Source organism: Lutjanus erythropterus, chromosome 17, assembly GCF_056507025.1.
Source record: "Lutjanus erythropterus isolate fLutEry1 chromosome 17, fLutEry1.hap2, whole genome shotgun sequence".
Lineage (NCBI taxonomy): Eukaryota > Metazoa > Chordata > Actinopteri > Lutjaniformes > Lutjanidae > Lutjanus > Lutjanus erythropterus.
This window is the reverse complement of record NC_139333.1, coordinates 21,251,179-21,265,273: the sequence shown is the minus strand read 5'-3', so window position 1 is coordinate 21,265,273 and position 14,095 is coordinate 21,251,179. Positions and strand designations below refer to the sequence as shown.

Sequence of the window (14,095 nt, the reverse complement as noted above, 5' to 3'; positions counted from 1 at the left end):
CAAATTATATAAGCAGCTCTTTCCAAGCTGCTGGGGGAAAAAGAAAAAAGTTTAGAGCTACTTGCATGATGTCCCCACACATCATGTATGCAAGCACATACAGACTCACACACACACACACCCCTGAAGTGCAGCCTTGCTCTGGGCGTACAACACAGTGTGAAGGATGCTAGAGAACATCACTGGTTGCATCCAACAATACAAAAGCTTGGGAATAAATTTGCTGCATCATCAGCCAGTGTTGGCAGGCCAGACCCAATTAATCACACTCATGAGGACTTGTTGTCTATTAACACTGTGTATGTGTCCATGTTTTTATGCCTCTGGACTCCCACCCACTCAGTGACCTTTGGGAGAGCTCACCTAGTAGCACAAAGGGGGTAGTGAGTATAAATATACTGTTAATGGCACTTTTGGCTCCGCTCTCCCCAGGGAGGCCTGCCGAAATGAGCTCTGCTCTCTTATTTTCTCTTATCAACTCAGTGTGAGGGAGGCGTGGGGAGGGATGAGAGATAGAAGGGAGAAAGAGATCAAGACAGCATGAGGGCGAGAGATGGAGAAAATAAGCTCGAGTTGTTCTAAGGACGCGACCCGGTTGCCCTTGCACCCCATTGGCTGCTAATCGATTGGCTCACCTGGGTGGAAAGTGAAGCCAGGCTTGAACTTCCCCACTGCCCTGCGCTGTCAACCCCTCTCCAATGGCAAGGCCATTAATTGCAAATAATTCACGCTGCAATCTTCCCCTATCACTGCACTTGTGCTCCTCTCAGGCTCTCCCATTACCTCATTCTGCGACAGCCTTAAATAACAATATTGATATCAACACCTCTAATATACCTGTCACAGCATATAGCACAGAGAGGAGTAGATAAGAAGGGAATATTTATGATAGAGGTTTAATTTTTATTGGTGCCGCACCTTATGGGCAGCGTGACAAGAGTCCCTGATAGCGATTTGAAAAATGTCCCTGCTACTGCAAAGATGAGAGATAGGAAATAAATGTGAAAGTTAGCATATTAACCTCAATGAGGAGAAGAATCCAGCAGCATTTACAGCAATTTTCATTGGAGAAATCCTGATTTATGACAGTGATTGGTTCAAGGGTCACTTCAGTACCAAAAAAACAAATAAACAATATACATTTTCTCACTTTCTTATACTGGCATCTAGCCACTATTAGGGCATTGTCACTTCTGGCTGTGCAGAATCAAGCCATGCCACGTTGATTTGAACTTACCACTTGTAACGTGCCAAGCTATGACGAGTCTGGAAAAATTGTGCCCATCCTGCCTCCAAACTGGTTACTGTGACAACTTACTTGCCAACCCTGTTTCACCCCCCCTCCGTCAAAGTGTGTATTGTGAGATTCACTTGTGTTGTGCAGGAGACCAGACCTGTTTTTAAAAGTCTCTGTGTTCACCTCCTGGGACTTTTGTAGCTTCTAACTGAATCTCCGTGGTTTGAAGCGAAGTTTCTCTACTGTGTTGGTGCATTATTTTACCGTTTCATGTTTGCTTTCAGCTGTAGGTAAAAACCCAATCTTTCCTATTCTGCTGTTTTTAAAATAACAAAATTAAAGGTGGCTTTTACTGTGAAGATTTGATAAGGAACAAAATGTGTTTATCCACTGTTTTCCAGCCGCTCAACTTAATTCAAGCAGATCACCAGTTAAATACACACCCACATGTGGGTATGCATTATAGTGGAGATGGAAATTCCTGCTGTGCTGGGCTGATGAGCCGAGTCAAAGTGAGTCAAACCAAGCCAGCTCATGTGAATGGAAAAGGGGCTTATGATTTCCGACTCTGCCAATTCAGTGGAGTTAAACTGAATTTCATTCGTGGTGCTCAAAGCATTGGAAACTGCAAATTTGTGTGTAATAAGGACATTCTGGACAGACACGTTGACGTTTATTCAGTTTTTCTTTGCTGTGAGTGCAACCAATCCAGAAATCTCAAAAGTCAGAAGTCAAATCACAACATAAGTTATCTCAGGGAACTGTTCATATGGAGCAGGTCTTCACTGTACGCTCTATAATACTATTTACAAAGACCAAACAATAGCTGCAAGGAAAAAGTCTGTTTGCACAAGCAGAAACCTCGTGCAGAACTGGGTGAATTTGTGTGAAAAAGGTCAATACCTTTTAACAAAAAGTGTACAAAAACTGTGCTACTTACAGTTCCACAGTTTCCTACCTGTGGATCAATGTGATACTCAAGACAATGTTAAATTTTTTAAGGGAAATAAAGTCAAAATTCTCTGATTTGAGCTTCTTGAATGTGAATATTTTTTGATGTCTTTACTCCTCTGTGACAGTAAACTGAGTACCTTTTGGCTGTGGACAAAACAAGACAGTTAAGGGCCTCATCTTCATTTTTGGGAAACACCGATCGACATTTTTCACCATCACTTTTAGCCGTAGTAAATTTATCAGCAAGGGCTTGTGACACCTACAAATGCTTCCATCCAAATAACACTGCTTTAAGTAGGAGGGTGATTGTATTTGGAATTGGCTATTAAGTGTGACTCCATATAACCACTTAATTGTGAAGGAGAGCCACCGATGAAGGACAATACGGGTAAATAACAGCTACAATAAGCCTGACATCTGTACTGGGTTTACAAGACTCTTTACTGTTGATGCAGCAGTGCAGGTCATAACCATAAAACCCAACCAGCAGAGGATTTCCTTCTTGTCCATGTCACTGGTGAAGTGAGTCCACAGTGTGTCCACTGCGATGTGCCGTTAATTACAAGGAGAAACGCTTGCTGTCAATCAATATGCACATTTCCACATGCTAATCCAATAAGAGAACCACTGAGCCTCTGAAGCATGTAACCAAGTAGTTCCACCCAGGGCAATCACCTGGTCTTTAGCTGCCCCAGGAGAAATAGGGATCTATAATGGAAACGTGGCTCATGACAATATTTTATCTCACTGACATCTGCAAATAGAACAATATAAGGACTCTCAGAATATAATATAATAAGATATCGATGGGTTTGAATGTTAATTTGGTGAATCAATATCACAGTGAAATAAAGACGGACTGACTGCATAGAGCCAAAGGGCTGCTGTCCTAAACAAAACTGTCAAATTTTATCTGCTTTGAGGACCCATTAACTTCCAAATGGTTCTCAGATTTTTCACGCAGTAAATGTTTCACAGTGAAAATAACTTGCTGCATGTTTTACAACACTATCCTGTACTAAACAGATTAATCAATGGTGGGGTTTCTGTAGTGAGTTAAGAGGTTTGGTACTGGGAAACGTGGAGGACTGATAGAGGATGTCACATTGGATGCTGGGAAACCATGTTAGGCATTTTTCTCAGATTTTATAAAAAAGTCTTAAAGAGGGAAAGTTTTGAAAATTGATCCTACCAAAAATGGGGTGAAACTCACACAAGTTACAAGAGAAAATCTGATAAATGCTTCTTCCTCGTAAAGGTTTCTTCTGTAACATAAAAAGTCCTAACCATTTTGCGTTCAAAAATAATCATTTAAATTAAAATGATTATATCAGTAAGCCCCTCCAGAAAGTTGTTATGTTGTGATTGCAACAATGCACGTAAATTCAACCAATTCCCAAGAATTCTGCACGATCTTGTAATATGGTTCAATCACTGCAACTTTACAAACGTAATTTTTTTTGTATTTTTAATTTTGTCATGGGTACTGACAAGAAGATGGTTCGTCACTGTGACTGACATTTATCAATGCTCTGTGCACTTTCATATTTAATCAATTTGCACTTACTTTTTTGAGTTTGAGCTTCAAAAAGATTTTATTTCTTTGTGGAATACCCCCTGGTTCATTTACAAATAAATCACACTTTGTTAGATTTTTAGTAATCCTGAGGCTTTTTAAGAAGGTTACTTAGAACTCAAAACAGAGTGCAGTTTTATTCTCACCGGCACAAGTTGCCTTTGATTTTTAATGAATTGCACCAAGAGCAAAAAAAGAAATAATTCACAACTTCTTTTTTGGTTATTTATCACCTGCTACTACATTGCAACAATCATCACAATTTTTTAGAAAAGCTGCCAAAAAAAATCAGGCTCGTATACGAGGAAACACAAACTGGCACAAATATGTATAAATGCTAGCATTGATTGAACATATAGTATAGTATAGTATTTTTAAATAGAAATAAATAATATAAATAACATTTAACTATATTTGTGACTGCCAAATTGGCACTATTCAACATTAATGTTGGCAACAATGAAAATCTACTTCAAGCTTTTTTGGAACGTGTTTTCATTACAAAGATATCGCAAGAAAACAAACCCACTTGGTAATTTTGGTCCACTTATGCATGTGAGGGTTAAGAATTAAATTTTGCACATGCACTGAACCACTAAGCTGGATGGCCCCCACCCTTAACAAAGAGCCTGGATGCCCTTGAGGTTTCTGCATGTCAAAATTGAGGTTTTACTCACCATGTCTGCCTCCATTATTGCTCAATTGGGCTTATAAAGAGTGTGATTTAGACCTATTCTATTTGAAAAGCGCCCTGAGATAATGTTTGTTAGGATTTGGTGCTATACAAATTAAATTAAATTGAATTGTCTTATGTAAAACATAGTTTTTGGTTGACTGGGGACTGCAGAGAACTGATTGTGTGGCATCACCGATTTGAGTATTTTTCAGTACTTTCCCCCATTTTTTAATACTTTTGCTATGTTATAAATGACATGTTAATGAGACTAGAATAGTTGAAAAAGTTTCTGCTGCAATTTGTGTGGGCTCATGTAATTTAATGCCTGTACTGTACCTTTTAGTGCAGCCCAGAAACTCATCCTCTGTACTAGTTTGCCTTATCCGACCTCCAATCAGTCAACCACAGCTAATGGCCAACACTGCGCCCTTCGCGCCCTGGCTGCCGGACACAGGCCACTCAGGAGGGCCTCATGACTCCTCATCACCCTCATTTACTTCTGTCTTGCTAACGAGGGACAACAAACAAGATGAGAAAGGAAGGTGTGCGGCAGCAGCTTAACGAGTCCTATAATTACTCATTCAAGACTCTTATCTTCCCCGCAGACTCTCCTATCGAACCGGACAGGACACGGCCAACTGTGACACATGCCGGAACAGCGCATGCATTATTTACAGGTTAGTGGCCATTCCTCTTCAAAGACACAATGATCCAAATGTGCCCTGTCCTTTCTCCTTGAGGGAAAGTGAACAGGTGGAAAAAGGACAGAAGAGAGGGGGGCCAGGGATGCAAGACTAATGTAGATGGTGTTAATGAGCACATGGGGACGTGTGACATTTACACACCACGCGCTCTCTCTGAATCTATACATCTCTGTCAGCCTCTCCATCGTCTCCTCACACCCCTTCATTCACTGAAGAGGTGTGTGAGCAGGTATAGGGTTAGCTGGATTTAGCGACAGGGGGGCACAAGTTTGGAGAGGAGAGAGGACGCACACTATAGAATGTGTGAGCACAGGGCCGAGAAAGGTGAAATTAATTACCATTAAAACATCATGAAATATCATCACTGTGTGCTGTTGCCAAGCCAACTGAGCCTCTGCATACTTTCACATTCAGCTCAATTTATTTGACAACCAGTACAGACTTGAGTCCAAAGTCATTAGTCTAGCAGGGTGCATAGTTATCTCTTTATGGAGGGGTGTGTGTGTGTCATTCTTTGCAGCCTAGGTTTCTTTGTGTTGTGTGCTTTATATTTTGATTAATTGTTCAGCCCCTTTTCTTTGTGAATGTATTTATGTATGTGAAACGATGCTGAGAAGGGAAGAATTATTAAATAATCAGTCGACAGAAAATTAATTGGCATCAATTTTGATAACTGTTTCAGTAGCTTATAGAGAACAACGGCATGTCTGGTTCCAGCTGCTCAGATTTGAGGATTTGTTGTACAGTTGTACTTTGGGTGAAATGCCAGTATCAGCATGCTAACATGCCCCAAAGCCCCATTCACGACATTCCCATCTCAAGACTTACTAACATTTCAGGGAAAATGCCTGAACGGCTGTGCTGTGAATGAAAGCAGCAACACTGCAGGGACAAGGGATAGAAGCAGCTTTCATGTGGTACGAGTGAACCAATCACAAGACTGCAACGAGGACTGGAGTTACAACGACAACAACGCTCTTTTAGTTTTCCTTTTAAATCAAATGCATGTTTCTGGTTCCTAATAATCTTCCGCTGCATACATGTACATCTGGCCATGCCTCATTTTCTTTTGGGTTTTATAGTATTGCATTACCATCTGCTGGACTGTCCTTTGGCCCCATGTATTCCAGCATTGCCATGGCATGTGTGAAAAGGTGCAAGACAGAAATATTTCCTGAAAGGTTACCCCGGTAATTTTCTGGGAACTATGTGAGAAAGAGGCTAAAATGCTGATGTTTAGAAGGTTTACTCTTTCCCATGGTACCATCTTATTGTCCATCCTTTTAGATGGGAATGGCATTAGTTTAGTAGGTCTTTGGTCATACACCAAAGTTTTGGGAGTTTTTGACCTGATGACGGTTCAAGATGAAAAGTCAGGGGATCACCAAAGTAATTTGAATTTATCCTTTAGGGACCTTGAACATCTGTAGCAAATTTCACAAGAATCTATCCAATATTTCATGCTGAACCACAAACATGAACCTAACACAAGAATAAAGTCAGGGGATCACCAAAGTTATTAGGATGCATCCCCTGGAGAGGCATCCCATGAAAGTCTGTACAGTCCAATGGTTGTTGAGATACTTCAGTCTGGACCAAAGTGGTGGACTGAATGATGATCTGATCTTAACTGTGAGGGGTCAGCTCAAAGTTTGAAATCAGTGGTCCTGATTTTCTGACAAAGCATTGCAGGTCTCGACCCCTCTGTTGGGCTTGAGTCTTCCTCTTTACACAATAAGACACTGAAATGTAGTCTAAAACCACACTGGCACAGCATTTTACCAGCGTTGTTTTGTTCAGTGTAAACAAGCAAAGCCAGCATAAAGACAGGTCTTCTTTACGATGGGATCAAAGTTTAAAAAGGCCTGCAGTTTGCAGGTCCCATGAGGGCTCTTTGTTCACAGTTAGGAGTGCATTACAAAATCTGTATGTGCATACATGTCTGTGTGTCTGGCTGGTTTTTTTTTCTGCTTGGTGCTCAGAAAAAGTCCGAATCCAACAGTCCAGACAAACAGGAGGGGGGCAAAAGATGAGAGAGACAAGAGATTTAAAGAGCAGGAGGGTGAGAGGGGATCAATAAAACTGTTTTTAGTGGACACTGCTGCTCCACTCAGTTGGCATTTTGCCTTTTGATGAGCCATTTAAATCATTTTCTATCCACTGCTCTCAATAACTGATAAGCCACTGGCCGAACTTCAATCGGCTGCTGAAAATGAAGGAGCAGGGCACAGCTCTGTCCCCTCTCATGTTTGAGCTGAGGAAGGTGCATCGTGTCGTAAAGCCGAGCGTTTTTAAATCACGGTAGGTCGCCCGCATAGCCGCGGGGTGGACAACAAGAACAGTCACTTTTACCACAATTCAACGACAGCGAGATGAAGTGAGGTGAGCTGAATTATGGCTCATGATGTGAAGGACACAACATGGCACGAGGGAATAAAGAGGCTATGGGTTGAGTACAGGGTTAAAGCATGGATGAGCTGGGACAGACTGCTGAGACGTGCGCTCGCCTGGTATTATGAATTAGTCAGGAACATGTTTAATGCTAACTCTGTGTGATTTGGCCCTGGGGAAGAGAAGGCCAAGCTCCCTCTGGTCTACCTATCCTCCAAGTCTGCTTTGCCCGCCTGAATAAAGACCCACCGAGCTTTGCCCTGCTGTGCAGTCTCTGCATTCACTAACCGTCCCTCTGAATCTGTGAGCACAAACTGCGGCACGATAACACGTCTAAATCTAAAAATATGAGCTATTCCACTCTAAGGTTCTTTTTTGTCAAGATATTCCTGGCAGCTCACAGTGTACCTATACTAATCAGCAGTGTGTTGGGAAAGGTGTTTCATTTAAATATCGCCATGACCTGAATTCCCAATGAAGGATTAAAATATGCAGAATGCAGGCTGCAATAGGAGCTGTGATTAAGCGTGCCCATTTGAATGTGAGCCAATTATGCCTACATGTCAGTGGGTTGTGCAACATACCTGTATTATCTAGTTCTTCTTACCTGTATTTGAAATTTCTGAAGAGAAACTGACTGAATGCTGTAAAAATGTGTCTCTTGACTTGGTCGGTGCTGATCATGCACACTAGGACTGCAAGACGTGCTGTAGTCACTTTGTCTGACAGGCAATGTCAAGTGAGGCAAATTAACTCATCTTGCTTCAACTGTTTTGCTGCTCAATAGAAAAGGAGAAAAAAAACTTGAGCTTCTCATCTTCTATGACTACGGTCACCTGATATTACATAAGTTAATCAGACTTGCATGTTCTTGGATACACAGATCAAATCCTATTGTTTTCTGCTGGCGGGGTGCACTCCATTAATTTATCAAACAACCAAAGCACGCCCACCACAACCTAAAAATGAGCACTACCTGTTTGCATCCTTTCACTAGAGCAAGCTGATGGTTGTGCATGCAGAGTCTACCTGTAAACACGCATGCGACAGAGCTGCGGTCACTGAAAATGTTGCCTGGATGCTCGAGGCCGTTGTTCAGTTATGTGGTCTTTGAGTGCCTGTATTCCTGTTCACAGCAGCAACTCGTCATGGCGTTGTTGTCCATGTCCAAAGTCGCATTTGTGAAGCCAAAAGAGGAGGAGCTCAAGTTTATTTCTGAAGGGGTGGCAGAGGGCTGCACCAAGCGTGGTGGAAGTAGGAGGAAGGGTTGTTTTGTTAGAGGAGGGCAGATTTCAGAAATATCCAAATGATGAAAAATAAATTGTTTATCTGTACACGAATAACACACTGCATGTATCTGGTGAAATTTCCTGTATTATTATAATATTGCAATATACTGTACATCTCTTGTGCAAACCTGGGAACCAGACGAATCTGCAACTCCATGATTGATTTTCTCTGGATGATTCGTTTGGCCACCATCCCGTTTAGGGAGATTTCCGCCGTCCTCTCTTGTCTTGGGGCCAAATAAAACCATTTATTTAATACGACGCAGGTTTGATACAATGACTGACAAGAACCTCACTCATCCTGAATTTAAAAGTCAGTTCAGTGACATCACACATTTCAAATGCAACACACCAGCTCATGATACTCAGATCAAGCTGTCAAACTAGGCAGTGCTGATCAATTATGAATCAAGACATTACAGCGTTGCGTATTTCTCACCTAAAAAAATCTGAAACATTTTCGTGTACTGTTCAACTGCAATTTGAGAAGGTTTGTCACTAAGCTGCCATTTTTTCCTGCTTGATACTGGATCAAGTACTGCACCAGCTTGCATGTATCGCTCAGAGCTACATCATGTTTTGCTGCTCTGATTGGTTGTAGGTCTAACCAAATGCATCCACATGCATTTTGGTCTGCGCCCCTTAGAAATCAGAAATGAACTGAGATATCCATGAAGCCTGGCTAATATTGCGCAGCCCTAAAAAACACACAATGACAACTGTCTGCAAACAGGCAATTTATTAACATCAGATCATTTGGCTTCCTAGATCTGCCACAATCAACTGAAACGCTGAAGCGTGAAACTGTGGAGGAAGTGCAGAAAAAAAAAACACCAAGTTGATATGAAACAGAAGGCTCGTTTCTTACAAACCTAACCGGCGCCTGGCAGGGTTTCAACATGACAAAGGGCAGAAATTTCGAGGTGAGATGTTTGAAAATTGTTAAATTGATCCGAGTTCTCCTTTAAGAGACTCACTTGGCATGGTGAATTGTGTTGATTAGACACAGAATCAAATATAGCAGTTGTATTCGCACAGGCAGGAGGATTAAATGGCAATCTAATTACTTAGATCTCCATGAAAACAACCTCTCTGGAGGTGGAGGAACACAAGATAGGAAGCAGAGCCATGAAGGAACACACACTTTACGTGGGAAGAATAGCTGTCTATAATATCTATTAGGATTTTTCTTTTTTTTTGAGCGTGCTTGTGTCTTTGCGTCAGGGCCAAACTCCTAACTCTTGTGTTTATGATGGAGCTGGTCTCATGACCGGAGTGGACATATGGGTCCATAAATCATTTTAACGCAGCCCGGTAAGGAGCCAGCCGTGCACTCTTCAGCATAATCAATTTGTCCAAGAGTACATGGCATCATCTTGGAGCCCATCCTTAGCATAACAACAGCGGCAGATCAATACGCTGCTGTAGTCTGTGGGCATGGACTTCAAACAGAATACACAAGCTGCTGTAGTCTCTTGTCCTTGTCTGGTCCCACTCTACTCTTTTTTGAACCATACTGAACTCAGTCTCCCTTTCTTTTTTCCGGTCTCAGTAACTTTCCACAGAATACGTTATCTCCTCCGAACAGCTAACAGTGCGTGTTCAAATGAACTTGGGGATTCGATGCTTAATACAACGCGCGTGACATTGAAACAGAACAGGGAAGAGAAAGGGATGAAAAGATTATTGCAATTCATTCTATCTTGCCAGGTGATGTAATATCTGTTACTGAGATAGGTGGGACGGGGGGATGACAGAAAGAAGAGGAAGCATGAGAGACAAACAACGTAAAGGAAGAAAATGAGACAGACGGGATGGTGCGGAAAAGCCGGGGATTTGAAATGCATTCCACTTATTTCGAGTCCACAGCCATTAAGTCGTGATGCATCTTGACGCAGAAACCCTGTAATCTCATTTTCCTCACGCTGCATTTATGCGGGCTAATGTGCTGATCAAACAGGGAGATAGGTTTAAGTGGTTGTGATTAAGGATGTTGATTGGGGAGGTCCCCGCCACTGGGTATCATTGTTCACAATGGACTACAGTTATTTCCAATCAGTTTAATTTTGTCAGCATGCATGGGGAGTCGCAGCTGATCATTTAACCATCTGATGATGAAATGCTCTCTGAATTACACTGTGCAGTGGAAACAGATTATAAAAAAGATAATAAAATAAATTTTGAAAAAGGAATGGGTGTTTAAAAAGGAGTAAAAAATCTCCAATCTATTATGCACGGCTATGAAAATCAATTAAGCGTTGCTAAAGGCTGCAGAGCTGATTACATTATAACATATGGAAATTATTGAGCAGCAAGCCTGTCCTACTGCACGACTCTGCCGGGAGAAGATATCTCTTTTTGTGCGAGCATAATGATGTTTCCCAACATGGTGGCGAGCTGGTTACCATAGCTACAAGACGGATCCTCGGCGGGACAGACAGTGTCGAGGGGGACAGTGAGGACAGTCGGGAAGAGCATGTTAACACCCGGGAGGATAAGGGAACAAAAGAGGAAAGGAGGGTGAGAATGTGCAAAAGGGGACAGAGGAGAAGACGTGATAAAGACACACAGACATTTAAAGAGGGGTTAAAGGGCAGCTGAGAGGTGTGTGTGTCAGTGATGAGTTGATGTGAGAGGGTTTTTTTCTTGTATACACACTTTTTGGAGAACAGGAGCTCGACAGGAAAAGAGTGAGAGAGACAAAGAAAGAGTCAGAACAAGTGCGGGAGAGAGGTTAAAGACTGACAAGGTCCACAGTGCCGTCTTCAATTTGTTCCGATCCAACGACCCACTCTGGGGAGTGGCAGCTAGGGGACAAGAGAATGCCAACAACGCTTTCAGCGAAAAATCAAAATGTGGAGCGACGCAGCAGGGCCCGTGACAGTTTCATAAGGAGATGCTGATAACTGGGCCGGGTAGAGACTAATAAATCTTTTATTAAAAGGCCTTTTGAGTATGTTTCAAAGATGAGATGATTATCTTTTCACTCTGCTTTTTTTTCTCTCCTCCAAATGAAATTATGCAGACTTTTTTTTCTTTTCGGTGACATTTAAGTTTTCTCGCTATACTTTTCCCAAGCCACAGACCACTTTACCTCTGCTTTGTACGATCCTCCCGGCAGATTGAAAGCTCTGTATTTTTATACGAGAAGCAAATTTAATTAAAGCATCGATTCAGCTTCATAAAAATAACTCGGGCTTAGATAAAATAAACAGCTACCAGGACCACTGTTGCGTTCTGAGCATCACGGATCCACAGGTTGTTCAAATATGTACGCTGAGAGTGTGTTTAAGGATTTAGTCTGACTACAAAACAGCAACCAAGCTTCATTAAGCCTGAAAGAAATACTGTGATGGAGCGGCAACACAGGTAGCATCTGAACTTGAAAGGACACTTGGATTGTAGCTGAATAGCGATTTAGTCTGACATAACATACATTGGACACAATGGTGTAGAAAGTGTGTAAACATCTGTCAGGTGAGGCATGTAAACATGTCTAATACTTGAACTGAGATGTCTAAACATGGTTTCCGCTTATGAGCTGTCAGTGTGAACTTCTATCTTTTGAAAGTCACGTCATGACATTTATGCTTCTCAGTTTAGCCTGGGATCTGACATGAAACACGGCAGAGAGGGAGGGATCGAAGCACAGATTCAAAATTGCATCATGTTCACAATGATCTTCTGAAACACTAATTTGAAGCTTCTCTCACGGGGTAATCCCTGATCGCTGCCGTTTACTCAGAGTCTGACCATGTTTAAACACGTCGCTGTGACAGGATTTTACCAGACGCGTCAGAATTAGTGACTGTCCCCATCAGAAAGATGACAAGTGTGTTATTGCTGAAAACATATGTTTATGTTTTCCTGCTAAGCAACCTCTTGCAGCTGTGCAACTAATGCGTGTTCTGTCTCAATGAAAGGGATGGAAGGAGTTATGTTACATCAGTGTCATCCAAACATCTGTCTGACAGTAAGTATATGGGTCATTTCAGATGGCACCGACTATGACTGACAGAGATGGTTTAAAGACAGTGATTGGGCAAATGTCAAAAATGTCTGTATACACATATATTTATATATACTTCAGTTCCTGGTTGGAAAAGTCTGTTCCATGGCAAGGTAAATTATAAAAATTTGAAACGATAACATTAATCGTCGGGAAGTTTATAGCAGTTAAATCATTTCAGAAGGCCTTTCTCTGTCGTCCGTGGTGTGAAAACATCAGATTTTCTGCAGTCGGATAAAGTGAAGTGCATCCTGCTCGTTGTTGAGTTATGAAATCCGAGCGGTGCACCACACAGCGCCTCTCCTGCCAGGCGGCTGCGGCGCTGTCAGCTGAAGAGTCGACCACAGCGGACGGCAGTAGAGGAGCCCGTACCACCGTCGGATTCGAAAGCGCTTTAGCTGATTTCACTGACAGTTATCACCAGAGCAGCCGCCGTCCTGCCTCACGCTCACAGCAATTGAACTGACAAAACGTGACGCGACCTGGGGTCATCTCAACTGATTATTAGAACCACTGAGTTTTCAGGGACAGCCCTTCAGAGCAATCCTAAAATACTTCCTAACTGTATAGTGAAACTACAGGGTCACAAACCTTAAGGCAAGAGCTGGACAAAGACTGCTACGTGAGTACTGTAAACGGAAATGCACTAATAACTGTTTGAAAATACATTTAATGCTTGTATCAATAAATATATATATATGTTTTTAATCAGGTTAAATGGCAGTGTGTCCATGCAGGGCAATAACCTGAAGCTGTGGATGAACAGCAACAACAGTCCCAGCAGCATTAGAGGCTTACACTGAAGAGCAGAGAAAATCCTATCACCGCTATAGTGCATCAGTGTGTGTGAGAAACACATCCCACAAAACTGACACCGCATTAAGCTGCAGTACTTCTCCAAAGATGCCCAAAAAAAAGGGTAGTCTCTTTGTGCCTTTACATGGTGTTAATTGAAGGTTTTTTAAGAGATAAAAAAGGCACGCTGCTTCACCAGTGACACCACCACACGCTCATTACGCTCTGACAAACACACAGCCATTGATCACAGAATCCTTTGATGCTGCCTTACGACAGTTATTTGAGTTGCAAGAGCCTGTTAATTCTGCAGCCTATGAATTATGTTTAATATGTGTGAGCTTGAGATTGACTTCAGAAGACATCGTGATCTTAATATACATTGTGATCCCCAGGGCTGTGTTGACACATGTAGTTCGGTTCCCTTGGGCCAGACCAAAGCAAAATATATATTTATATAACTA

General features: G+C 42.0%; 2 protein-coding genes across 4 annotated transcripts in view; one reads left to right on the top strand and one right to left on the bottom strand.

Moving 5' to 3' along the window:
* The window catches only part of dock1 (dedicator of cytokinesis 1), a 260,399-nt gene that overhangs the window by 128,254 nt on the left and 118,050 nt on the right, over positions 1-14,095 (bottom strand). The window lies entirely within an intron of this gene.
* Positions 1-14,095, top strand: part of insyn2a (inhibitory synaptic factor 2A) — a 41,300-nt gene that overhangs the window by 20,014 nt on the left and 7,191 nt on the right. The window contains exon 3 of the mRNA XM_084740734.1: positions 5,049-5,120. Within this exon, the coding sequence (XP_084596860.1) occupies positions 5,049-5,120 (72 nt within the window). The remainder of the gene's footprint in view (positions 1-5,048; positions 5,121-14,095) is intronic.